This window comes from Cololabis saira, chromosome 16 (genome assembly GCF_033807715.1).
Source record: "Cololabis saira isolate AMF1-May2022 chromosome 16, fColSai1.1, whole genome shotgun sequence".
NCBI lineage: Eukaryota > Metazoa > Chordata > Actinopteri > Beloniformes > Belonidae > Cololabis > Cololabis saira.
In genome coordinates, this window is record NC_084602.1 from 9,693,385 (window position 1) to 9,720,781 (window position 27,397).

The 27,397-nt window shown below is 41.1% G+C and overlaps 1 protein-coding gene across 1 annotated transcript in view; it reads right to left on the reverse strand.

Annotated features, from left to right (window-relative positions):
• LOC133462851 (mucin-2-like) overlaps window positions 1-27,397 on the reverse strand; it is a 72,965-nt gene that overhangs the window by 27,129 nt on the left and 18,439 nt on the right. Inside the window, exons 2-3 of the mRNA XM_061744301.1 lie at window positions 12,382-12,523; window positions 3,934-5,222 (exon numbers count right to left, since the gene is read on the reverse strand). Coding sequence (XP_061600285.1) covers window positions 3,934-5,222; window positions 12,382-12,523 — 1,431 coding nt within the window. The remainder of the gene's footprint in view (window positions 1-3,933; window positions 5,223-12,381; window positions 12,524-27,397) is intronic.

The following is a 27,397-nucleotide window of genomic DNA, read 5'->3' on the forward strand; positions in this document are numbered from 1 at the left end:
AGTTATTTATTCACACAAATAAAAGAAAGGTAATATTCTTATTTTTAGATATATTTACTGGATGCTACTGCAAACATCTGGCACAATTCATTTTTGTATTTACTTGCCTAAAAACTAATCTGTCTGTTCTGTGTATATGTAGATGGAGCCAGATGGTTCCAAAAAAGACAAGAAACAGGTGACATGTTCATTTGGATCTGTCTAAACAAACCTTTAAAGCCCTCTGAGTGCTAGAGGGTAGTTTAAAAAAAAAAACTCTAGTTTTAGTCTGTTTTAAGGTGCCTATTTAAGAGGTTTTAAGATTCTTATGAACAGATTTTGAGAACAAATCTGACATTTTTCCATGTTTGCAGTTTTTGTGGTGAGCTAAGCTCACAAGAGCCGGTGACTAGGCAACATTTTTTTTCTTTTTAGCTTTTTCTTCTTACCAATGCTGAGCAACAAAAGAAGTAAGAGAAGTGATAAACGTTCTGGTCCAGGCCAAACTCCCTGAGGTGTTATCCTACCTAACAGTTGTTTTCTGTCTTGATATTTCCAACTTAAATGAACAGTGACTTAAAAAAATTATAGATATGGTGGTAGCACTTGATTCTGTCCTTTATTCTGTATTCTGTCCAGCGTTTATGAAGTCACAATGTATTTAGGAGTAATTTTAAACATTTAAAGTTCATGTTTATGAAGGATCTTGTGGGTTTTTCATCAGCAGAAACGTTTGGACCTAACTTGTGCTACTTTTAGCACACGTTTTTTTAGCGAGTCAGTCAGGGCCATAGACTGCATCGGTCACGTGACCCCTTGGTTTCTAAAGACTGGTTTCGAAGGGTGCAGGACACGGCCACCACATGTCAATCATGGTTAGCTTAAATATCTGCAGACCTGCCGTCAGACTTTTACAACGGATATACCGTTAAACATGTTGACTCGACAGTGGATTCAAAAATGTCGTGTTTAGCCGACACTGGGTTTGTACAAATGGGTGGTCGCTTCACTGGGCACGGCACCATGACCATTATGGAAGAGGAACTGATAACAGCTAGCCATTGGCTGAGCAGACTGTTAATCAATCATAGAAAGAAATGTACTGCTTCATATAAACTTTCCCGGTGTCGTAAAAAAAATATGGGTATGTAATCAAACGATTGAGACCAGTGTAACCAATGCTGTAAATATGGACATTTTAACATGGGAGTCCGTGGAGTTTGACTGGCTTTTGCAGCCTCCGGTGGCCAGTCCAGGAACTGCAACCAAACTCAGTGAGCCTCAGTCCAGGAAGTTATGTGACCAATTTCAGGCAGAAACACTCAAGTCAATAACGTCAGTTCAAGCCAAATGGACCAAAAAACTGCAGACGGGTTAAATTTGTGGCAAACATCTATTGATATCAGGGGTGTGAGTCAGTAATCAGCCATATTGAAGAAGCAGAGACCAGCTGTTACTGATCATAAGAAGAGGCAAGAACACCTTATTTAATTCTCTTTATTCAATTTGTTCCCTTCATTCTGGTGGTGCTGAGTTTCTGCAGGTTTGATTTTTAGCCTTTTATAGATACATTTCTAACTCATTACACATTTGATGACTTGCGTTTACTAAAGACTAATATTTTCAGCTGTCAGCAGACGTGACTGTAGTTTGTTGTTTCACTTTGGGTTGTTGCCATTTCTGTTTGTCTGTCTGCTGCATGAATTTCTAGCATGATTGTCTTCTTAGAAAAAACATGTCTGAAGTATTAGATAATGAAGATTTTCACTGTTTCAGCAGTTTCTCATAATATGATGAGATTATATGAACCGACAAGTGTAAAGAGGAGTGAGCAATGAAGTCGTTGCAGATCTGAAGTCAGTAAACTGAAAACAAACAAAGGTACTGTGAACTATCGGGGATCGGCCTGTCTGAAGTTCTGTGATTATGTTTCAAAGCATTTGGACTGTAGCCTTTTGTCCTATTGTAATAATGATAATTGTAGGAAAATGGCATTTTTTAGGAATTATAAACTATCTACAATACTTCCTAGTTGTTGAAACTTCACACATGTAAGTGTTTAAGGAAGTACACCCTCTTTCAGCTCTGAGGTTTTATGTAACAGGACATGAAATGATATCCTGTCCTTTCCGGGTCTAAAAACACCGGTAAACAACTTCAGATGAACAACACTCACATTAACGGTAAGATAAATAGCCAGTAGTGGCTTCCAAACGTGTTTTACCAGCAGTAATTTCAAATATTTTTTCTTATCTTGCACAGATGATATTATCAGTCTGTAAAATAGTTGTGGAGGAATTTGTACAACTCTTTTTTTATAACATTGCTTCACATATTTAACATTTGGGAGTATTTGTGCACAGCTCTTTTGAAGCAGGACAGAGGAACATTGGCAATTTCTGCCACTTTGGGCCCCCCTAAAGGCAGTGTCGAAGATAATCTTAGCTGCCACTGCCATGACGTCAGCAGCAAATACATCCTCCTGTGCAACTGAAACAGATATTTTATGTGAAGAAAAGCCCTTCATTCTGCTTAAAGGTCTGCATTTCTTCTGTGTATCCATCCTAAATCCACTGCTGTTTCTGGCATCATCGTCCTGTTGCGTGACTTAATTTCAGCCAAACTTCACGCCTCGTTTCTACCAACTGTCCAAACTAAATGCAAAACATGAACCGATCCTTTCAACGTTATGGTGTACACGTTTGTTTTACAGAAGCCTGCTAATTATTTGCACCATGCTGCCTAACATTGGATGTTGGCATAGCATATATCTTCTTCTGATACCTTTCCAACCTACAAAAGGCCAACTAAAACCTGAAAAGACCTGAAAAGTTGTGCAACTACAGAGATTACAGCTGTTCCCACAGGACTGATTGGACTTCCAGACAAAAAGCAAACATACAAAACCAAGTGGAAATGAGGCACAAGTTGTGTCCTGTGACAGCAACCTAAACTCAAATCCTCGCCATCCACCACCCGACTGTTATCAAGAGGTGTTTGTGCGGATTTTCTCCCGTGGTGAGGATGTGCACAAACACCAAACCTCTCCACTCTGGTCTCATCTGTCCATAAAACATACTTCCAGAAGTCTTGTGGTCTGCTGAGATGTAACCTTCTAGACTATGGTGCCATCTTCTTTTCAAAGAAAATAAGCGTCCTCCTGCTAATTCTTCCAAGGAGGCCAGTGCTTTTCTAACTTTTCTGTTGTAAATTTGAACTTTTATTAATTTATTTATTTGTCTATACCATTTCTGCGAGCTTGAGATACATTTGGATGTGCACTCCTGGAATGATTTCTGCACTGTTGAGTGCTGGACGTCAAACAGTTTGTAAAGGACCGTTTCTTCTCCAAGATCATTGCTGATGTCTTGGCTCCTTGTCACTGTGTTAGCATTTATCTGAATGCTTCAAAAACGCCTGCTTTTATAGAAATGTGTTGATTAATGAATGTGATCGATCAATCAAGTGCATTTGGTTATCAGCACCTCTGATATTCCTTTTGATATTTACAATTTCTTTGGTTGAGTTTTCTTAATTACTGAACTGTATACTGTAGTTTGTTTTTCACACACTGCTTCTGCATCTTGCCTTAGCCTTTGCTGTGTTTTTGTCTGAGCTTCTATTCTCCTCATATTAAGAAACAGCTGATTTAGTTACGATTTCCTGATACATAAAACCGGCTTAAACTGAAGGAGGGTGAACTTTTATTCACATTACATCACCTCTTTATAGACCAATTCTGACTGAGAAGGACATTCAGCTGTGTATGGTGTATGAATATTTCAGAGCCTCCCAGCATGCTCATCTCATTGTTATCTGATACAAAGAGACTTGGGAACATGGAGCTCAGGTTGCATGAAGAGCTAAACTCTCTCTCACTCCGTTCTGCTTCTCCCCGAATCAAAGACACCATCAAACCAAAACCACAGAAAATCTAATCAATGTTTTACTTACAGTTTCACTTCGACTGCGTTTGAGCTCTTGGAATCTCTGCTGCGTTCCTCTCCGACCAGTTCGTCCCCTTCCAAACCTGCCTCCGGGCTGACGATCACCTTATGGGCAAAGACTTTGTGCTTTGAGGGCAGAGTCACAGTCGTGCGCGTTATACGAGCTTCTCTCGGTGTGCGGTTCTTCTGGGTTGAGCCTGTGCCAGTGACCGGCTCCTCCGGCTGCTTTAAAGTTCTTTTAAATTCCTCTGAAGGCGTTGCCAAGGTGACGGCTGACTCTGGCGAGCCGCCACCGGCTGGTAACCTCTCCGGGTGGACGGGCAGGCTGTCTGCGGTTACCGAGTCATCCTCAGGTATCACAGCAACCGGTATAGCCAGCACAGGAGGCGAGTCTGGCCGTAAGCCCTCCTCCCGTTGTTTCAGGATATCCTCTCCTCTCCCCCCCTCCCTCCCCGGCTCGTCCTCCTCTCCCAGGTGTGTTTCCACCCGGATGGCTTTGACCAGCTGGATGGGCGAGCTGCTCCTGGGTGCCCGTGTGTCCCCTGGTGAAGGGCTCCACGTGGTGGCCGCCTTTCCCCCGGAGAGGCCGCCGGCCTCAGCTCCGGTTCTGCCTCCTGAACTTCCTCTTTTCATTTGTGCAGACTTTGGCTCCTGCTGAGTCGGGACTGAGGCCAGACTTATTCCTCTCAGCTCAGTGCTGTGCCCTTTCTCTCCCACCGTGACCACAGACCTCTTTGAGGCTAAACTTATTGAGGTTAAGTTAGGGGATCTGTGGTTCTCAGCCGTCATGGAAAGTGGGACATCTGTTGACGTCAGGGTGTTCGGGCTTTTGACTTTATCTTCACTGATCCTTTCCTTCAGATCTACTCTCAGCCTCTTACTAACCTCCTCCACCACCGACTCAGAGAAGGTAGTAGGTCCCTCAGGTGTGGGTGTCACTGTCCCAGAGTTGTTCTCACTGCTGATTCTGCAGACGTGCACCTCCCTCACGCTGCTCCTGCCGCTGCTGCTGCTGTCTGCGAACGGGAGATCGTCTGTAGCGGTTATGATGGAGGCCACGCTGGAGCTGCTGGGGCTGGACCTCTGGCTGACGCCATCGCCGCCCTCGCCCGTCAGTCTGCACTCGCCGTCTCTTCGAGAGGCGGTCGGAGTTCCCTGCTCGTCCTCTGCCCAACCTGGAGAGGTGGGAGATGCCGGGGAACTTGAGTTGGCGTCCGAGTTTTGTCGACTGCTCTTCTTTCTGCTTCTGAAGAAGCTGCTGATGCGGCCCAACACCCCTCTTTTATCTTCTGAATTCTGAGGGAGAACAGACACGAGAAAAATAATCAAATGAGGAAATAACATGGTTTTAAAGAAGAAAAAGAAAAAGAAAGTGAAAGCTGAAAAGTATGCTCTCTGGCACAGATGTGAGCTAAAGCTCTTGGTTTTTAAACTCTTGCAGGGTGGAAACACTTTGCACAAACTATTAAAAAGAGAGACAACTGGATGATATACAGACATACGCAGATAATACTGTGCTGTTACGGTCCCAATTCCAAACACTTTGAGCATCTCACGCTGCAAAAACTCAAAAGTCTTCCCAGGAATATTTGTCTTATTTCTAGTTAAAATGTCTCATTTTTAGTCAAAAAATCTCATTACACTTAAAACAAGAGTCATCCCCAGAAAAATAACTTGTTATTTGACAATTTTCACCTGTTTCAAGTAAATTTTCACTTGAAATAAGTAGAAAAATCTGCCAGTGTGACAAGATTTATCTTCTCATTACAAGCAAAAAAAATCTTGTTCCACTGGCAGATTTTTCTACTTATTTTAAGTGAAAATCTACTTGAAACAGGTGAAAATTGTTGTTTTTTCCAGTGATGAATCTTGTTTTAAGTGTAATGAAATTTTTTTTTGACTAAAAATGAGACATTTTAACTAGAAATAAGACAAATATTCTTGTTAAGATTTTGAGTTTTTGCAGTGCATCATCTCTGAGTGCACGGTATCATGGAAGGATTGAAAGAACCTGGACAAATACTGGATGCTCGTGACCTTGAGATCCTCAGTCGGCACAGCATCAAAAACAGGAGCAGGAGTCATGGAGTTGACAGGTTGGAGGTTCTTACAGCAGCAGTGACTTCAACCGGATCTTCCAAGATCTGCCGGTCGCATCTGCTCAATGTTCAGGACCAATTCTGGACCATTCCTCACTATTCACTTCTAAACTGTCTCCATTTCTACAGTTTTTGTAACAGTGGACTGATGGATGTTTAAATACTTTGTGATGGCTTTGTTTTCCTTGTCCAGCCTCACGCAGATCACTAACTCTTCAGAGGTTTCGTGTTCACGTCACGTCAGCAGATGCTTCTCATGAACACCCACTCTTTCATGAGTCAAAGTAGCTCTAAACCACATCTCCAAACTCAGTTCATCCGGACTCTGGACTTCAGTTGACTTTGGTTGAAGTACACTGCAAAAACTCTAAATCTTACCAGGAATATTTGTCATATTTCTAGTTAAAATGTCTCATTTTTAGTCAAAAAAAATCTCATTACACTTAAAACAGGAGTCATTACCAGAAAAATAACATGTTATTTGAAAATTTTCACCTGTTTCAAGTAACTGTTCACTTGAAATAAGTAGAAAAATCTGCCAGTGGGACAATGTATCTTCTCATTACAAGCAAAAAAATCTTATTTTAAGTGAAAATCTACTTGAAACAGGTGAAAATTGTTGTTTTTTACATTGCTGAGTCTTGTTTTAAGTGTAATGAGATTTTTTTGACTAAAAATGAGACATTTTAACTAGAAATAAGACAAATATTCTTGTTAAGATTTTGAGTTTTTGCAGTATAATTATGTGGGTTCGCCCCGGTGCTGTGGGTGTTGACGGAGTTCAATAAACATAGAAAAAATTATAATTGTCTAATCAAATTAATAACTTTGTCTTGGTATATTTAATAGCATTAATTCACATACTTTTCCCCTGCTCTTGCCACTGATTTCTTTATAGAAACTCCAGGAGAAAAGACACACACAAATAAATCAAGGAGCACAGAATGACGCTGACGCTGGTAAAACATCAACCTGAATGTCTAACTGGACGGATATAAAGCGTTGCTCAAGAGTCGCTCAGCACAACCTCTGCCTGCAGACCCAGCAGCAGGCGAACGAGGCTGAGCTGGAGATTCAGGTCTAACAGGAGAGTAGTTGAGCTCACAAACTCAGCACCAGAACCCGCACACTCAAATATTCAAATATGCATCACATTTTCATGGCTGCTTGAAAACATTTACATCAAAGCCACAACAAGACACAAACAGAAAAACACTGAGTCACTGATGTCATTAAGTACAGAGCGCATGCTTCGACATGAAGCCTGGACTATAAACACCACAACAAAAGGACAGGACGATGACTTCCTGTGGACTTCAGTCTGATTCAGTCTAAAATTTCAAATAAAATGAGTTAATGTTCCAGTCTGGCACAAGACACTGATCTTTGATCTTGACACTCAAAAAATGTGTGAAGAGCTATTTCCAACCACGTGCCTGCTTCTAAAGAGAATAAAATCCAGGCGGTATCGAACGTCTAAGACGGATGGTTCACATAGTGCGTAAATGGCTCAGCAAAAACGAAAGGGTGTGGTTCTCATTCTAACGCTGCCAAAGCTCGTTATCTGTTGAATTTATGTAAAGACAGGTAAGTTTCTCTCAGCAAACAGATTAAAGTTGTGATTTAGACGGAATGTAAATGAATCAAAGGTGCCATCGACCACAGGTGGAAGAAAAAGGAAGAAGGAAGAGGAAGAAAAAAATCCACATATGCTTGAATCTGGAGTTGTCCCGCCTGGTTTGAGAGATAGTTCACATCAGGTGTCCATTCTGGGAAATATAGGCTCTTAAAAACTTGTCTCAACACACTCAGGTCATTCAAACAAAAATCAAACAATGAAATGTGACTGAAGGGCTTTCCCTCCATCTCGTTTTGTTCTAGCGTTGATATCCGCGCTCAAAGCCGTGATACTGTACCTCCATGTTCACACATCCACCGCACTGACGCAGAGCATTTAAAAAGTCCGAGAGTCTGGTGAGAACGGTTTCTACCTGTGGTTCGTCTGAGAGCGGCGGCTGTGGTTTTAGTCCTCCACCAGGAATTCCTCCCGTGTTTACATAAAGCAGCAGAGAAAGGCAGGTAGGTGGAGATACGGCTCTGCTTCTGGGTGCGTTACGCTCAACTTCTTTATCTGTCTTATCAGCCAAAGTTCTGCCTCACTCTCAGATCTCAGATAATAACAAAAGAACACAGAGACACTGATTTGGGTCTTAACTGCATCGGATGCTCTTTCAAGTGAAATAAAAAGAAAGGCGAGACAAACTAAGTGAATCAATTAATGTGAGATTTTTATTCTTAAACATATAAGTTCAGAAAAGTACAGTTTTTCTGGTCTGACACTAATTTTGAGGTCTTATAATTAATCAGTAGTGTTAATCAGCAACAAATTAAAAAGATTATATTCTCAAGTGGTTCTATCGACACGAACAACCACGAGAACCAGTTAGACAGGTTTGAGTGTACGGATATAAAATCCAGCGATGGCGAGGTCACATTAGGCCAGAGAACTGGGACTGGTTCCAGCACAGCCCCGTGACGCAGGTGAATGAAATGACTGGCTGTCACAATGCATAAATATAAACAAATTTAACCGGATAAGCCTGTGAAATGAAAGCAGCTCTGCTCTCAACCTGTGCTGCCTCGTTCCTCCGCTCATCCTGATTGACAGGAACACGGGATCATTTACAAGTGTGAAACCTGACACGGCCACAATCAGCTTCTCCCTCAGGGCTTTTAATGAGGAACAACGCTTTCATTTACTTAACAGACATATCTAATCCAATGGACAGAGAAAACAATGTCCTCTTTGATCATGAAATGACCTCACGTTGGACGCTTTCATTTGCATAAAATTGTGAGCTGAACCTTTGGATGCTCGGTTTGGACTGATGAGGTGCAGAGAGGACCCAAGTGTTCGCAATATTTGTTTTTTTCCAATTAAAGGCATTTCCATTACAGATCTTTCCGTGCGATATTTAGGTTTTTCAAATCTCGGGGTAATGGAAACTAATAGGTACTCACAGAGCCTGACGAGCAGTACTCGAGTTGTAAAAGAAAATCAGGGGGGATGGTGGATTTTATCATATGGGGACAGATAATTTGTGCTGATGACAAATAATATAATATATTACAAATAATAGCAGTGACCAAAACACCTGCAGAAATCCTGCAGGAATGACATAGCAGCAGTTAAATGCAGCCTTCTGTAAGCTTTAAATATCCACTGGGCTTACATCAAATACATCAAAACACAACAATAAAAAACAGTTTTCTGAACTTATCAATATGACTCTGTCCTTCACAGGATAAGTAAAATGGATCACTGCAAAAACTCAAAATCTTAACAAGAATATTTGTCTTATTTCTAGTTAAAATGTCTCATTTTAGAAAAAAAATCTCATTACACTTAAAACAAGACTAATTTTTCACCTGTTTCAAGTATATTTTCACTTGAAATAAGTAGAAAAATCTACAAGTGGAACAATATTTTTTTGCTTGTAATAAGAAGATAAATCTTGTCCCACTGGCAGATTTTCCTACTTATTTCAAGTGAAAATTGACTTGAAACAGGTGAAAATTGTCAAATAAGTTATTTTTCTGGTGTTATTTTTCTGGTGATGACTCTAAATGTTGAAATAGCAGTAAAACCACATGCATTGATGAAATGACATAAGGGATGGAAAGGGGGGATGGCAGTTTTACAGGGGGGATGATTTTGACCGTTTTTATTTCAGGGGGGGATGCCATCCCCCCTCAACTTGAGTACTGCTGACGAGACATAGGTGTGAATGATCAGCAGAGACTGGAGTCAAACCATAACTTCACCAGGAAACAAACTAAAGCAGGAAGTAACACAGACGCACATGAAACCAGGAAAAACCTCAAGAAAAAGAAACCAAAACCCAACCTCAGACCTCAAACCACGGGAGTCTCAAGTCCAAATACAGCAACTACTGTATGGATTTGTGTACTTGGGAGTTCATACTCGGGAGAATGCACTTCGGAGGATCGGAGGACGCAGTGTAATGTTTCTGTAGTTGGAACATCAGTGACATCACAGCTCAGCTAAGGGGCTGACATGGATTCAAACATGTCTACGGTATAGTTGCATACAATAAACATTAATAGCAGTCAGAGTGGACTGTGGACTCATCTGGCAAAGGTCTTTATATATAAAGTGTCTTTTTTAACAGGTTACATGCTGTTGTGTTTCAGTCATGTTAGAAATGAAGTAGGAGGAATCAGAAAAAGATGTAAAAAACGCTGGAGGAAATATTCAAATCTCCACCGTGGGGCATCCTGGATAAAGTGGGAGGATCAAGAACACATCCAGGGACACGGACCGTACTCTACTCTACACGACACAGAACACAACTTCAACCGCAGACGATGATGTTTCTCAAGTACACGAAAACACAATGAGCCTGCTAACAAGTTCGCATTTTATGAAGTGGACGTGTCAAGACACGTCTCTTAGTCCTTCCATAGAAATGGATCTGCAGTGCAAACAGTTTTTCGTGATTAGTGGAAACCAACAACAAATGTAGGAAAGGTTTCATGGTTTCAGATGAAAGAGCGGTCGTGTGAAGTGTAGACTGCATTATTTACAGCTGATGCAGATGAAAGATGACGATTGTGAAAGAACTGAGATGAAATCTTTGATTGTAGCTCCAAGTTGGAGGTCCTGCATCCGACAGTGTTTCCATGGATGTAACATATGTCAGTGACAGAAATCCTACGACTTCATCTACTGACTAAGAACACTAAAGGACGTCTTAGAAAGGCAACCAGCCTCTCCTACCATGAACTAGGACTACACTGCAAAAACTCAAAATCTTCTATTTGTCATATTTCTAGTTAAAATGTCTCATTTTTAGTCAAAGAAATCTCATTACACTTAAAACAAGAGTCATAACTGGAAAAAAACAACAATTTTCACATGTTTCAAGTAGATTTTCACTTAAAATAAGAAGAAAGATCTGCCAGTGGAACAATATTTTTTTTCTTGTAATGAGAAGATAAATCTTGTTCCACTGGCAGATTTTTCTACTTATTTCAAGTGAAAATTTACTTGAAACAGGTGAAAATTGTCAAATAACAACTTATTTTCTGGTAATGACGTTTGTTTTAAGTGTAATGAGATTTTTTGAATAAAAATGAAACATTTTAACTAGAAATAAGACAAATATTCCTTGTAATATTTTAACTTTTTGCAGTGTATACAGCTGCTTCTTTTCTGAAGACACGTCAGACACACTTTTACATACGGCGTAGCGTATCATTTGGGAAGCTGCATCTCTTGATGTCGTAGCCAGGATGAAGCAGCTGCAGGTCACATGATGTGAGGTATTAATGACAGTAGGAATCTCGCAACATGAAGGACGATCACTTAGAGGTTAAACACCTTAGATGGAGCTGATTCACCAGGTGCAACAAACACCTTAGGACACAAAGATGGAGGTGCAACGTGACAGACCTCAAACTTTCAATGTGGTGAAGAAATGTGACATTTCTCTCAGGAATAATGTTGCTGACGCTGATGAGCTGAAGTGATGTCAGAGTTGAGATACGGACAGAGAGCAGGACCACTGCAGAATCTGACTCATAAAAGCAGATTAAAACATGAAATCAGAATAAAACCACCTGACAGTAAACATGTGCACTGCAAAAACTCAAAATCTTAAGAATATTTGTCTTATTTCTAGTTAAAATTTCTCATTTTTAGTCAAAAAAATCTCATTACACTTAAAACAAGACTCATCACTAGAAAAAAAACAACAATTTTCACCTGTTTCAAGTAGATTTTCACTTAAAATAAGTAGAAAAATCTGCCAGTGGAACAAGATTTCTTTGCTTGTAATGAGAAGATAAATCTTGTCCCACTGGCAGATTTTTCTACTTATTTCAAGTGAACATTTACTTGTAAACAGGTGAAAATTGTCAAATAACAAGTTTTCTTTCTGGTAATGACTCTTGTTTTAAGTGTAATGAGATTTTTTTGACTAAAAATGAGACATTTTAACTAGAAATAAGACAAATAATCCTGGTAAAATTTGGGGTTTTTGCAGTGTGCATCAATAAACCACTGACATGTTGAAACAAATAACAGGCTTATACATGTGTAACATAAACACATTTCATGTTGACCTTATTTCCTGCATATTACTGGCTGCCAGGTAGCGGTACGGACTCTGCTGCTGCGTAACACACACACACACACACACACACACACACACACACACACACACACACACACACACACACACACACACACACACACACACACACACACACACACACGCAGGTCTGGGGCATCAGCTGCACTAATCCAGACCATCACACACACATGAACCCACCTTGAAGGGCTTGGAGGGAGAGCCGGGGCTGCTGGGTTGAGACATGTCGAAGCCATGCAGGGAGGAGAACTCTGAGTGGCCGTCCCAGTCCGACTCTGTGCGGAAACTGCACTCTGTGGAAATGCTCATCTGGTCGAAGCTCCTGGTGGGGAGGCAGGAAACAAGCGGGGGTGGAGGGTGTAGGGTGAGGGGGGGAGAGGATGTTATGTTACTGGCTTTTGTTTCTCTCTTCATTGTACAGCAGATGGTTTTTTTTAACCTCACTTTTATGCTTCAGCCCTGGAAACTTTTTTTTTTTTCCACTTTGGGACAGTTTTGTCATCTCTAACTCGCTCCCGAATGCTTAAACGCACCATTTCAGGCACAAACTGTAGCTTGTCTAAGGACTTTTATTTCTGAGGAGTGCCGTCCCAGGTTAGTGAGCATCGTTTTTACGGCTGGTAGGCGCTGACAGCTTCTGGCTGCACCGATGCTTTCCTCAGCGCTGGACAGAGGACACACGCAGACAGGAAATGTGACACCCCACGGACAACGCTCCCTCCCCAGCGGCCGAGCAATTAGAGCGCTGCAGAGGATTCTGGTACGAGCCCGAGGCATTGTGAGGTGCCGCTATTTTGAGAAGGAGTGTTTCTGCTGTCGTTGCTTCAGTGTTTACAGACAGAACACACCCAGTCTGAGGATTTTCCTCTTTTCTTGCTCAGATCTTTCAATTCATCCGTCCTAATTAAAACTACCAAATATTTAATCATTTAAAATTTGTAAATCTTTGAAATGCCAGTTTAATTACATGACATCACTGTTTTATTTAAAAAAAAAAAAATACATACATACATACAATACAGATAATACATGGTCAGTGTTTAACATACCAGATATTAGTAATTAGTTGACCAAAGTGTTTGATGACATATGTCTGAATACAGACGGTGGAAACATATGGGTCTTAGTTTTACTGGATCTCAGTGCTGCATTTGATACAGTTGACCACAATATTTTACTCAAACAACTGGAGAACTGGGCTAAAGTGGTTGAAAACATACTGAGAGAACAGGAAGTACTTTATATCAATGGGTAACTTTACATCAGAGGACAACAATCACATGTGGAGTTCCCCAAGATTAATGACTGGATTGCCACAACTATTTCCAGTTAAACAAAAACAAAACTGAAATTGTCTTTGGAGCCAAAGAGAAACTATTACAGGTCACTCCAGAGCTTCAATCTATACAACTGATAACTACCAACGAGGCCAGAAATCTGAGTGTAGTGATGGACTCAGACCTACATTTGGAAAAAAACATTAAGGCAATAACAAAGTCAGCCTACTATCACCTTAAGAATATATGAAGTATTGAAGGAGCTAAGCCTAATGCTTCAATCTACTGAGATGTTTGACCGAGAGTAACCTGGTCAACACGCTTCACTAACTCACTGGTTTTACACTAACATTACTGTTGCGTGTTGATGGTAAAAGACCCAGGAAGCTATTCTTCTGATGCAATTAAAGATGAACATTTATTCATTTCATATAACTTGTTATATGAATCATTTCAATAACTTGTTTCATTGACAGTTGATCAGACAAAAACGTCAGCAGTTAATGCCTAAACGGGAAAAAACCTTTTGCCCTTCCAGGTCAAACACCTAACAAACAACAGTGACGTTATACCTGACTGTAACGACACACTCACACCCACACGGAGTGAACAACAACTCATAACATATTTGGCTCCTATATCAAGGTTAAAAGATCTGATGTCTCAGTAGGACCTGGGAAAACTAGTCCAGCATTCATCTTTAGTAGCTTGATTATTGTAACAGCATCTTTACATCCACCTTAAAAGTCAGTCAGACAACACTGCAGCTCATCCAGAACTCTGCTGCCCGAGTCAGGACTAAGACATAAAAGTGGACCAGATCAGTCCAGCTCTGAGCTCTTTACCTGCCTGTCAGACTTTAAAGTTCTGATGATGGTCTATAAAGATCTGAATGGTCCAGGACCAGAACACATCAGGACCTCCTGACCCAGTATGAACCTCCCAGACCCCTCAGGTCATCTGGATCCAGTTTTTATCAGTTCCCAGAGTCAGAACCAGACATGAGAAGCTGCATTCAGCTTCTCTGCTCCACATGTCTAGAACAAACTCCCAGAAACCCTCAGACCAGCTGAAACACTCTGTTTATTTAAATCCAGGTTGCAGACTCACCTGTTCTCATCTGCACCTGAATAAAGATCCTAATTGTGAATACAGATTCATCTGCGTTTAAGAAAGGAAACTGAACAGATGTTCACCTGAAGTTTAACACCGTCAGAATTAGAGTTGTTCTGATGCTGATACCAGTGTCAGACATACATGTCAATACAGCTGAAAATAAGGGTCAGTATTTACTTCTCTGCACCATCCAATGTCAGGTAATTTTTATAAACATAACTCAAGTTCTTCTTTGTTGCTCTAAAAACTAGCACAGTCATTTACAGTTACCTTTCTTGAGTTTCCAGGTGGAGACGAAGCAGCATGTTGTTGGAACCAGTTAGCTATCCAGAATTAACATTACTATACAATATAACATTATCTGACCAGCTCATTATGCAAACCTGTGTTTTCCAAATGTTGTTAAATGTAACACGAGCACATTTAAGGAGCTGTCACATGATAACACACAAGTTTATCAAGCCTTAAAAGGGAAGCTTTACACACAGCAGTGGTAAACTCTGGAGTTAGCGTTTCAGAGATGAGAGATAATCCCCAGAGAAATCCAGAAACCAGAGCAATGATGGACAAACCTGTAGAACTGATTATCTTGGATGAGCAGCCTGTTATAGAAAATGTTGGATTTTGCTGCGTAACTGAACATCTGCAGACGTGGTTCAATTTTTCAGGATGGAAACACATCTCTGAAACTGCTGAATGACTGATCTTATTTCACAAAAGCTAAAATAAGTTCACAAAATCAGCTTTAAGGAGGACATTTAGACCCCTGAATGTGTTCAAATGTCAAAATATACGTGTCTTTTTATTATTCATGACTGCACTTTAATTCTAATTCCCTAATTCTTCATTTAATCGATATTCTTTATTTGATTTTGATTTAAACAATGTGTGCATTTGTTAGTAAAACAAAATAAAAACAGGTATCACACTGGTACTTCAAATTGGCCCACTCCAAAAGTCCACATAAAGTTCAATCTTATCAGAACTGGAATCGCAAGGAAAAAGATCATATTAGAACTTTGTATTGAGATGATTGTGGGTTTCAGAAGGAACGCTGCAGTTTTTCCAGCCCTCAGCATCCTGAACGTTGATGAAGCCGCTGTGGAGACGTTCAGGTTCCTGGACTCAACTATCCCACAGAAAGTTGGAGGACTTTGACAAAATAATGAATGCATCTTTTCTGATTCAACATGTCCACGTACCTCGTTCTTGGGAATTTTATTTTTGAAAAGGCTGTAGAGAAATTTAACTAAGAACTGAGTCCACTAAAAGTTATTATTTGTTAGAACACAACTGCAATATGAAAGTTTTTTTAAGTAATTTTAATGACTGTCAGATCGCATCAGCTGCAGTACTGTGTTTTGCCACCAGGCGGCAGCACCTCCCTGGTTATCAGGCTGCACGAGCAGCCTCAGAGTTCAGTACACTTGTATACTTTGAAGAACTGGAAAACTAATGTAGATTAACTACAACTTTATCATAGCAGCTGCTTTGCATGACAACAAAGTTATGTTTCTTTGTGGGTGTTGGATTATGTGAACCTTCAGGACTTTAGCAGGAATGCTGCAGAGACTGCAGAACACACAACACACAACAAGATCACATTCTTTGTTCAAGCCACACCTCATGTGCAAGCTCTCTGTGGAAATTTAAGTTTATATTTGTTATGACAAAGGGATCCTTTGATAGCCACTGCATGATCTAATTTACACGATCTGAGAAGCATTTACACGATAAAAGTGGTTTCAGATTTCTGCTATCTTGTTTGGAAAAGTGACTTAACTCACATAAGCAGCTCTGTTTTGGTCTTTGTCTTTAGGTGAGATTTAGAAAGCTCACAAGATCTGATTTGGTGCTTTAACAGCCATAAACACATCAGGTATGCGTCTTCACAAGGTCAAAACCCATTGATGAACGTTTCCTCGTAATTGTGCAAACTTCTTATCTTTTCATAATTTCTTCACTCAAAGTAAGTGACCTGCAGCACCTGCAGGTTAGTGGGGGTGGGTTCCTCAAAATCTTTTGCGAGGTACAAGTCCGTCATCGCCTTTCTAAAACGAGAGGTATGCAGATCCTCATAGATTATTTTCCAAGAGAGTATGACTGTTTTAAACATTCTGTAACACGTACATTTTGGATCTGTTAACGAATTAAAAGCTTCTTTTTTATTGTCGTTTTAAAGAAAGAGAGATTTATTTTTGTCAGTTTCCATGCAGGAGAACAAAGAAGCACCCCCTTACATCTGGCAAAGGGTTTAAGATGATAATTTGCAACCATGTGCTGCTGATCATCAGCCCTAAAGAAGGCCAAGTAACTTTTGCATAACTGTATTTATATTCCAGTTTCCTCGCACCGCTTGTCCGTCCTTCCTTCACTTCCACCATCTCCAGTCTCCACTCAGTCCTTTCTTTGTTCCTCCAGATCTGTGTTCTTTGTTCTCACATTTGTGTGCTCCATTTTAGCTTTTAGTATTATAACTGTGGACTTTAACACTTCAACTGCAACTTTTATCAGCTTTAAAGCAAAGATTGACTTTTGTTTGCAGTATTTGCATCAGCGTGCTGCATTGTCTGAAGTTATGTTAGGACTGCGCTTAAACCTTCCAGACATCACGAACAAGCTTCTTCAATGTCAAGGCCTTTTTCAAATTTAGCTCTGCAGATATATTTCCACTTTATCCTAAGATGATTCTTTATGTTCCAACAAAGCAAGTATCAGCGAGTCCCTTTCAAACGCAGCCACCCATCCTGCTAACAGCTGCAGGGCAGACAACAACAGTCAACAGCTTCTTGTGAAGTCACCTCAGGTGTGTGTCACGGTGCGGCCATCGATGCTTCCAGGGGGAGGACTGATTTATCGTGAGGATTTCACATGCTGCCTGACACATGTGCACCTGCAGCCGTGTACGTGATGATTGAACCACATCAGGAATTCCTGTTGCATTACCAATGAACTAATCTGCCTTTTCCTACATGAGACCCAAACATGCCTCAACAACCAATCACAGGTCTCCACATGGACCTGCAGGCCAGGGAAGCCCAGACAGGTGAACTACAGAGCAACTACGACACAAAACAAGAACCTGTTTCTCACCAGAAACGTACTTCTCTGAAACAGAGGATTGCAGTTAGAAAACTGTTGATGAAACCAGTTTTCCTTTTTATAATAAAGAACAATAAAGAACCCACATGATCAACTGCACTGTCCATGTCCATGTGGCTGACTTAGCTGAGCGTTGAACGTGCCTGCAGTGGTACAGCAAGGACTAAACTCTTCTTTCTGGGGCTATTCGGGGCATTATTTGCATTATAAAATGTTAACTTGTTGACATCAGTGGATTTTGGAGGTTGCTGTGACTCAGCCCTACACTGCATCACTCCTGGTTGCTTCTTGTTCGCTGTTATGCGTAGTTTTTACGTTGACTCAGGTTTAAACTAAGTACTTCCGTTGTGTTTAGGATCGCATCAGAAGTTTATTTTCTTTCCAATGACCATTTATTTTCCTGTTTCCTTTAAACAAAAGACCAAAGAAACTTGCACCAAGCCCAGGGGAAAACTGTTTAACCTGTCCAAACGCATGACGGATGACCTTAAATAACCCTGCATGAACCCAGGTCAGAATAGGCCTCAGGTAGACTGCACGGATGAAATACGACACTCCAGCGGTACGTACACACTCCGTTGGTAAGCAATGCTGGTCTGCACAGCTATTAGCACAACTGAGGCTTTTATTTGGTCACTTTTCTCTCTCATTATTACTTTCTTGAGTCTCCTCTTCTAAGAAGTCCTTTTTATTTCTGTGAGTTAGTTTCATCGTTGTTGAAATTGTCGAAATGCATTTGTCGCAGGAGACGACCAAGGCAGTCGCCCAGAGTTCCTTCAAGTGTTTTTTGCTGCTAGTGGGGATGGGAAGAGACAAAAACAAGACGGCACTTCCTAGAAAGAAAACATATTACTTCAACTGTGGCTGAAAACAAACAATCATTTGTTGTGCGTGCTTCTGTTTAACAGCCCTGCTTTAAGGAGTATTTTTATGATGATGAAAATGGTTTATTCTACTCTGATCTGGATCTGTGATGTCACAGAAACCTACAAATCTGAGTGGTTCATTAAGGAATGACATATTTTCAGACTTGGTGGATCCCGAACAGAGTGACGCCACTATGTTCATGTCCAAAAGATAGTATTCAGAGCTATTAACCAAATATATGCTCTCAAGGAAATAAAACCATGTTATTTAAATTTTCATAAAATATCATTTTTTATGAGAAAACTTCTGACCTAAACTGTGATCAAGAAAGTGGCATTTGAACAGTTTTCACTTCATAAATACATATCTGTGCATAGAAACACACACACAAAAAGCCCCTAACAGATCCGCTGGTCCACTATTCTTGTTCTGCAGTGCACTATGCAAATGCATTTTGGAGGAAGACAATGATTAATTTTCCGCTTATGCTGTTTCTGCAGCTCAAAACCTGACGAATGTCCAGAGGGCTCAGTCTGTTGCAACTGCTCTCTGCTTCAACTTCAGCCGTCTTCCTTCAGTACCGAAGAGCCTTCAGTGCTCTGGTTAGAAAGCGTACACATTCTTGGACTTTGAAATGAAACAAGTCAGATAAAAGTGGGTAAATAAACTCACACGTGGCTGGATTATAAAGATCGTAAAAGTAAATGAAAGCCTATTCATAGGAGAATGAGTGAATGATGCTTTCTGAAATTACAGATCCTGATGTATTTCTAGAGTCGCTGAGGTCATATGCCACCTGAAAAACAAAGAAATCTCTCTGTGAGGAGAAAATATGAGCCTTTCATCCTTACCTGACCAAGCTCCTGAGAATAACCTGTGGCGTTTTGAAATCTCGCTGCCTCCCAGTCAAACCAGCTCCGACTTGCCTGATCCTCCTCAATCACAGAGAAAGCTCTGTCTCAACACCCTGCGAGCTCGTGTTAATGAGGAATGTTTGCTGTTTATGCCTTTACACGCCATGGCAACCAATGATTGCTTAAACACTTTTAGGTTCATTTGATTACACTAAGTTTCTGGATATAAAAGAACTTTTGTCAAAATATCTGGAACAGTTGTTTTCAGGTTAAACTTCACACGCAGCTTTTGTCATCATATTACAGAGAGCAAGGGAAATATAGCAACCATGAGATAACAGATATGGTTAATTTGATCACATATCTCCCAAACAATCAGCTTCAAATTGATCCCACGGTCTCAATGAACTTATAAACTCTGCGGTTATGATCCTGGAAGGACTTCAGGCAATTGAGTATAAACAATTGATTTATAATAAGTCATCTGCAAAGCTAAACCCACCACCTGTCAGCTTGATCCTCTGCCCACCTCCCTCGTCAAAGCCCGTCTGCCGTCCATTTCTCCCATGATCACTAACATAATGAACTCCTCCCTCACCAATGGCACTGTACCCCCCACTCTCAAACTGGCTGCTATCAAACCCATCCTGAAATAACCTGGTGCTGACCCAACTGACCTCAACCTCTACCGGCCCATCTCCAACCTCCCCTTCATCTCCAAAACAAGGGTGAAAAGGGTGGTTGCCACACAACCACAGTCCCACATTGACACAAACAACCTCCATGAACCATTACAATCTGGCTTCCGTCCTAAAACACAGCACTGAAACAGCCCTGGTCAAAATCACGATTGACCTCCTCCGTGCAGCTGACTCCGGACTACTCACCCTCCTCTTCCTCCTGGACCTCAGCACAGCATTCAACACCATCCCCACACACTACTCCTGGACCGCCTGGCTGGCATTGGGATCACTGGTGTCGCACTCCTCTGGTTCACATCATACCTCACTGGCCTCCAACAGTTTGGACAAATAAGGGACCACAAGTCTGGGTGTTCGGCTGTTTCACTGGGTGTCCCCCAGGGGTCAGTCTTGGGACCACTCCTCTTCATTATCTACCTCCTCCCCCTTGGCACAATCCTTCGTCATCATGGGATCCATTCGTTGCTATGCCGATGACACATAGGTCTACATCTCCAAACCCACCGCCGTCATCCCTCCCACCTCCCTCATCAAATGCTTCGAAGACATCAGGAGCTGGATGAGCAGGAACTTCCTGAAGCTGAGGCCCTGCTCATCACCTCCAAATCCTCACTCACCAAATCTCAACACACCCCAGTCACACCCATCTTCATTGACGGATTCCCACTACCCTTCTCCCCCCCAAGTCAAAAGCCTCAGCGTCATCCTGGACAGCACCCTCTCATTTGCACCTCACATTCAAAACATCACCCGGTCTGCCTTTTTCCACCTCTGCAACATCTCCAGACTACGCCCATCATTATCTCAATCCAGCACCGAAATCCTGGTCCACTCCTTTGTCACCTCCCGCATCGACTACTGCAATGCCCTCCTCACCGGACTCCCCGCCAAACTCATTAACAGTCTTCAAATCATTCAGAACTCCGCCCGGATTATCACCCGCACCAAATCATCTGACCACATCACCCCTGTTCTCATCCAACTTCACTGGCTACCAAACATGACCGGGAGTTAGAAAACACAAAAGTGGAGCGATAAAACGCAAAGAAAAATAAAAAAAAGGAGCAAGAAAAAGCCATATTGCCCAAGCTAGAAGCATATTTTGTTCGCCCTAATCCTCCTCCTGTGGGAGATGAACCTGACGTTGTTAGCAGCGATTCGTCTCCGGGGATGAATGACGAGAGGCTCCAGGCTCCAGGCTGCAAAGGGCACGGTCATATGCCTCGCCCCCCCGGCCCGGCTCTGATAAGTTCCACTACTGGCTGCATAAAAGTAATGGTCCAAAAACACCTCAATAAGCTGAAGCAACATAGCAAAGATAAATGTACCAGAATTCTTCCAAATGATGGGAGATACTTTTATACAGGAAACAACTTCTTCAAGTTATTGCTACTGAAAGTGGATCAGCAGCACCCAATATGATGTGATTCATTTCACAATGTTTTCACACAAAAAACAGGGTCAACAGAGAGGGTGGTAACATTTGCACAAGTGTGTGTGTGTGTTTAGGATTTAGCTGCACTGAAGTTTGCTAATCGTCCTGGGTTTGGAGTTGAAGATGTCATCACACACCTGCTTCAACAAACTCAGTCATCTGGACAAAGTAGCAGCACTGTGAGGATCATGTTCTTTGAATTCTCTAGTTTATTTCAAATAATTCACCCTGTTTATGAAACTCCAGAAAACACAGCTGGATGTCTCCACAGTCACCCGGTTTACCTGACCATCTGACCAACAGACCACAGTTTAAGACTGAATGGATGGACAACATCTTGCTGCACAAAAACTCTGTTCAAACAGGAGCACCACAGGGGCTGGTACTCTCACCCCTCCTCTTCACACTGTTCACCTCAAAGTTCCAGTACAAGTCAGAATCCTGTCGTCTGCAGAAACACTCATAAGGCTGCAGTCGTGTGGGGTATCAGTGATGGACCAGAGACTGAGGACAGAGAACTGGTGGACTGTTTTGTGGCATGGTGGAAACAATCACCTCACCTTGAACGTGAACAAAACAAAGGAGATGATTGTGGTTTTAGGAGAACCAGGATGAAGTCGGATAGTTTTTCCATCATGAGAGAAGTAGTGGAGGTGGTGGAATAGAATATCTCAGTGTTAACCTGGACAACAGAATGGGCTGGGGTGCAACATCCAACCTGTTTATGAAGAAAAGGACAGAGCAAACTTTACTTTGTAAGGAAGCTTAGGTCCTTCAGCGTTTACAGCAAGATGTTAAATATCTTCAAAGGGTCTGTTGTGGAGAGTTCAATCACATCTACAGTCATCTGTTGGGGAGCAGCATCAGAACCAGTGACTTCAAGAAACTGAACAAACTGATAAAGAAGACTGGTTCTGTTCTGGGGACTCTTCTGGAACCTCTGGAGCTGATTGTAAAAAGGAGGATACGTCATAACATGATGAAGATCAACAACCCCGAGCAGTAGATTTACTGTCAATCAAATACTTCCAGCTTCTGGTTGAACTGGAAACAGTTTCCTGATCTGTCTGGCACAGATGCATCCTCTATCTTCTCAGCGCCTGCAGCAGGAATGAGCAGGGTGACAAGGCATCCACTTTCTACTTCACTTGCCTAAAGGCTCTGAAGATTGACGGATGTTGCATTTAGGTTGTTGTAATAACAAGTTTGCATCACCGTGGTGATAGTTCAACTATTAATACTATTACCGCTGTGCTCACTTTATTTATTTCCTAAATGTTAAATAAATGCTCAATACAAACACAAGTAGTCAGGCTGAAAATGAGACATGTAGCAAAGTTTGCTGATTGAACCCTGGAAGATCATGATGGGGGTCTTTCCCACCTGTTCTGCTGAAGGTGGGGTAGCGAAGCTTGTTGACTTCCCGAACCACTTGGTAGCTTTCAAACAGCTGTGAAGAGTTCACCTTTTTACAGTAGGTTGACCGCAGGCAGGTGGAAGCAGCATTGTCGTGTCTGTTTGTTTGTTTTTTCTCTTACAGATTTCATATGCTTGTGTGCCCGTTGTGCGTTTCCCTGTGTTTTTCTGTGTTTTTCTCGTTTCAGACTAGCAGCGGTAATCACACCCCACCACCACCCCATATTATATACAGTGCTTTAAGTGGGAAAAAATAAGTGCCGGTACTCTCCCCCTCCAGTCATACAAATATGGGACTATGTAAATTTGTATATATATATATATATATATATATATATATATATATATATATATATATATATATATATATATATATATATATATATTAAACTCTCCCACTCTGTTAAAAACCTCCTGTGTTTACCTTCATATGTCCCTCCAAGTTATTTCCGTCACAACCACGAGCGCCCCCGTATAGCTCAACGGGATGAGCAGGCAACTTGCGTACAGCGAACGCGGGTTCGATTCCAGTCGCGGCATATTTTGCACCCACTTCCTACGAGTCTGTCTTTCACTGCACCTATCAAATAAAGTTGCAAGAGCCGCATGACACCGGCCAAAGAGCCACATGCGGCTCGCGAGCCACGGGTTGGCCAAGCGCGCCTTTACGTCTGTACGGCAAGCTTTGAGCATCAAAACACCTTAATCAACAAATCCAACCTGTAGACTTTGGGGAGATCGGGGGGAGTTACTGACTGATGGGGAATCTGGGAAGAACAGTACCGGTACGCGCCGCACACAGTAAATCATTTCCGGTACGCTGATGGGTACAATTTAGAAGTGCCGGTACTGCGTACCGCTCCGTACCGGCCCACTTAAAGCACTGATCATATATTAAAAATGCATATATATGCCTTAAGTTTTTACCAACTTGGTATTAACCATTAATATATATGCAGAAAAAGAAAAAAGAATAAGAAGAAAAAAAAAGATTAAAATGCATTTATATGCTTTAAGTTTTACCAAACTTGGTATTAACCATTAATATATATGCAGACAAGGTAAAAAAAAAAAAAACATTGTTGATACAGGTTCTACTGTGCAAGCAACACACAGGAAGTCAATGTCACACAATCAGCCTTAAAAACGGTTTTATTATTTATTTATTGATTAAGCATCTCAGAAAACATTGCTCTTGTGTCAGTCGGTCTCTTGTGTCAGTAACTCTAGAAGCCAGACTCAATTAGAGCCACACGCATGCTTTACATGCATGAAGTTGTCACGGATGCCAAGCCCTCATTCCTCCCGCCCAACCAAAAAAATCAAGGAGGAGACCAGAGAAGATAACAAACCAACCTGTAAACATTACAAGTCTTGCTTCAGGCACTTCCAACCAGAGGAGCAGAGACTTGTTAAAAGCTGCATTAGCTGATAACAGCAATAAACCTATGTGACATACACGTGTTTATCGTTGTGAAGTACATTCAAGATATTATATTACATAAAATGGCAGCACTGGGATTGATTCCATTTCAGAAAAACAGTCTGCTGCCGAACTACTCAATAAAAACTCCTTTTTCATTGTTCCGCAAAGAACAATCACAGATTAAATGGCTTGCTGTAAATGGCTTGCTTGCAGGCCAGGCCTTACACAGCTAGTGAATAAACTCAAACAAGGGATGGAACAGATTCAAGTGTTGACTCACCCTGGGTTTGAGGGCTTTACTGAGTCACTGGGAGCTGCTGATGGAAGCTATCTCCTTCTGATAAACAACACTTATAAACCCCAACCCCGTTCAGAGAGGGCACCGACTCCCCGACTCCAAGGCTGGACTCCTGCCTGACATGAGGGTTTGCTCAAAGGCAGGTTTCCCAACAGGACATGTGGAGTTTGGCACTAAACTGAAGTGGAGCAAAAACCAGAGGCTTCCTCTCTGCAGTAGTTGTATTTTTATTTATTTTTTTCACATGTCATGCTCAGTTGCTGTTTGTAAGAGCGCTTGGCTGCGCATTAGGGAGTGGCTGGAACAACGGCAGTGTTTGCCAGATGCAGGGCGGTTCTGCAGCAGCCAGTAGGCTGCAGTCACCAGACCTCCATCTGGAGCTCAGAGCGCAGGCTTCACCAAGCCAGCGTGTTTGTGAAAGCTTTCAAGCGTTTACAGCTCAAGTTTCAGCTACCGACAATCCCTACCACACCGGCGGCGCTGCTCTCCTTCTCTCCAGTCTGGAAACGTACGCTGTTCAACACATTTACGATCGCCCCCGGGGACGAGAGAGTTTTGATCAAGTCTCAAGAACAAAGTGGCTCATCATGCTGACATGTTGACTTTGGACGGAGAGGAAGGAGTCGCTCCATCGTGACATTATCTACTTAGTTACTCTCTTGTTCAGTCTGTGTATTTATTATTGTATAAAGAAGCTAATTAGTAGCAGACATCTGTGTTTTTCTTGTAAAGATAGTAATATTATTTATCTATTTATTTATTAAAAGGGAAAATGCACATTAATGGACATAATGTAAATATTCCAGATATATCCAATGGCTAATTTTCATCTGTAGTCCTGAACAGATCAAGAAAACAAATTAGAAACCCAATATTAACAGACCGATACAAATATTATCCACACAACATGGTAGTCAAAACAAAAAACTAAATTAAAAATGAGTTAACAAACACTGTCAACAGCCAAAAATATAAAAAATTGTCTACGCAAGTTGGTACTTGAAACATAAGAAAGGAAGAATTGTCAGTGGTCACATGACTGGTTTCTCTTTAGCCTAAGATGTGTACATCCATTTTTAAACTATGATCCGGGTCAAACTATTGCTATTATTCATTTATTTTGTAGCATGTAGAAATTGCAACATTCGACTTAAGACTGAGAATTCACTCAGGTTTTACCTTAAACTTTTGCTTTTATTGAGGGTGAAAAAGTAAACACTGCAAGGCTTTGATGAACATCTTACATTTGTATTTCTGGAGGGAACAAAATGTAAAAATGTAAACTTTTCACTGAAAATCCTGCTTCCAGTTTTACTTTTTGGAGTTTGTGGGTCATTTGGTTTTAGATATCTCATTTCCAGTATAAAAAAGTGTTTTTCTGCAGCCTGAGATTTACATTTCAAAAGAAAGGACACATTTCCCGGGGAAAAACTAATTCAGTAGTGACAAATGTAGTCTCTGCTGCATGTTAAAGACAAACTCTTCTAAATCTTGATCTTCCCCAATCTGTTGGAGATGAATTAAACCTTACCCCTGAACCTTCTGTTCATTCATTCAAATGTGTAATTTTGTTTTTGTAATTTGGACACAGCGCAACATGCATCCAAGAAAAGTCAGCAATCTTCAGGAAAACTAGTCTTTTTATGATAATTAACACAAGCTGGTGGAAAAACAACAGAGGTGTAATTGATTTTTCCCCCAATTTATCCTTTGTTGCCCCACATCTGTCCACAACATTTTGATTACTAAAAATAATGCAAACACACAGAAAAGCTGGACCAGAGACATCACCTCTCATGAAATCACAAACATAAACACTCACTACTGTCAAGAAGACGCTTTTATCCAAAGTGACTTACATCCAGTGGTGGACAGTAACGGAGTAAATTTACTTGAGTACTGTACTTAAGTACATATCCAGAGGATTTGTACTTTACTTGAGTATTAGATTTCTTTGGTACTTATTACTCTTACTTGAATACATTTCCAAGACTAATATTTTTACTTTTACTCGAGTAAATTTCTAGGAAGGCTGAAAAGTACTTGTTACTTTCAGGTCTGCTCTTTTTTCTTCTTCCCTAAAATCCTATTGGACACAAGCTGTTTTTGTCAAAGGAGGAGACCTATCACAGTGCACGCTCTCCACTGGGATGTACGTAAAGCGGAAATACGTCAAGCCTCCTCAAAACGATAGACAGGCACAGAGACAGACAAGACAGACATGGGGAGACAGTTTGTTATGCTCTATATTGCTATATTGCACTGGTACATGTCCTTCCTGTAAAGTTAAGTGACTTCAACATTGAGTTATTGAAAGCAGAGATGTAGTTTTTTGTAAAGCAGTGGTCTTTGAGGGGGATCCAGACTTAGTTGGATGGTGCAGGTTCATTTGGTTTCAGTTCATGATTGTTAATAAACTCTGCATCATCTGCTGTCCTCTTATGATCCCATTCATTTGATTTGTTTTTGGTGTTTCTGCAGGTTATATATAACATTGTGGTTCTAAAAGCAGCACATCAGTGCAGCTGGTTTCAAAGAGTTAATTCTCAGAAACAAGAGTTAAAAGATCCTTAAATTAATTTAGAAAAAATATAGTAATTTACTGATGTGGAAAATAAGATATTTACTCTTACTCTTACTCTTACTTAAAGTAAATTTAAAAGCATTTACTTTTGGATACTTAAGTACCTTTAAAAGCAAGTAC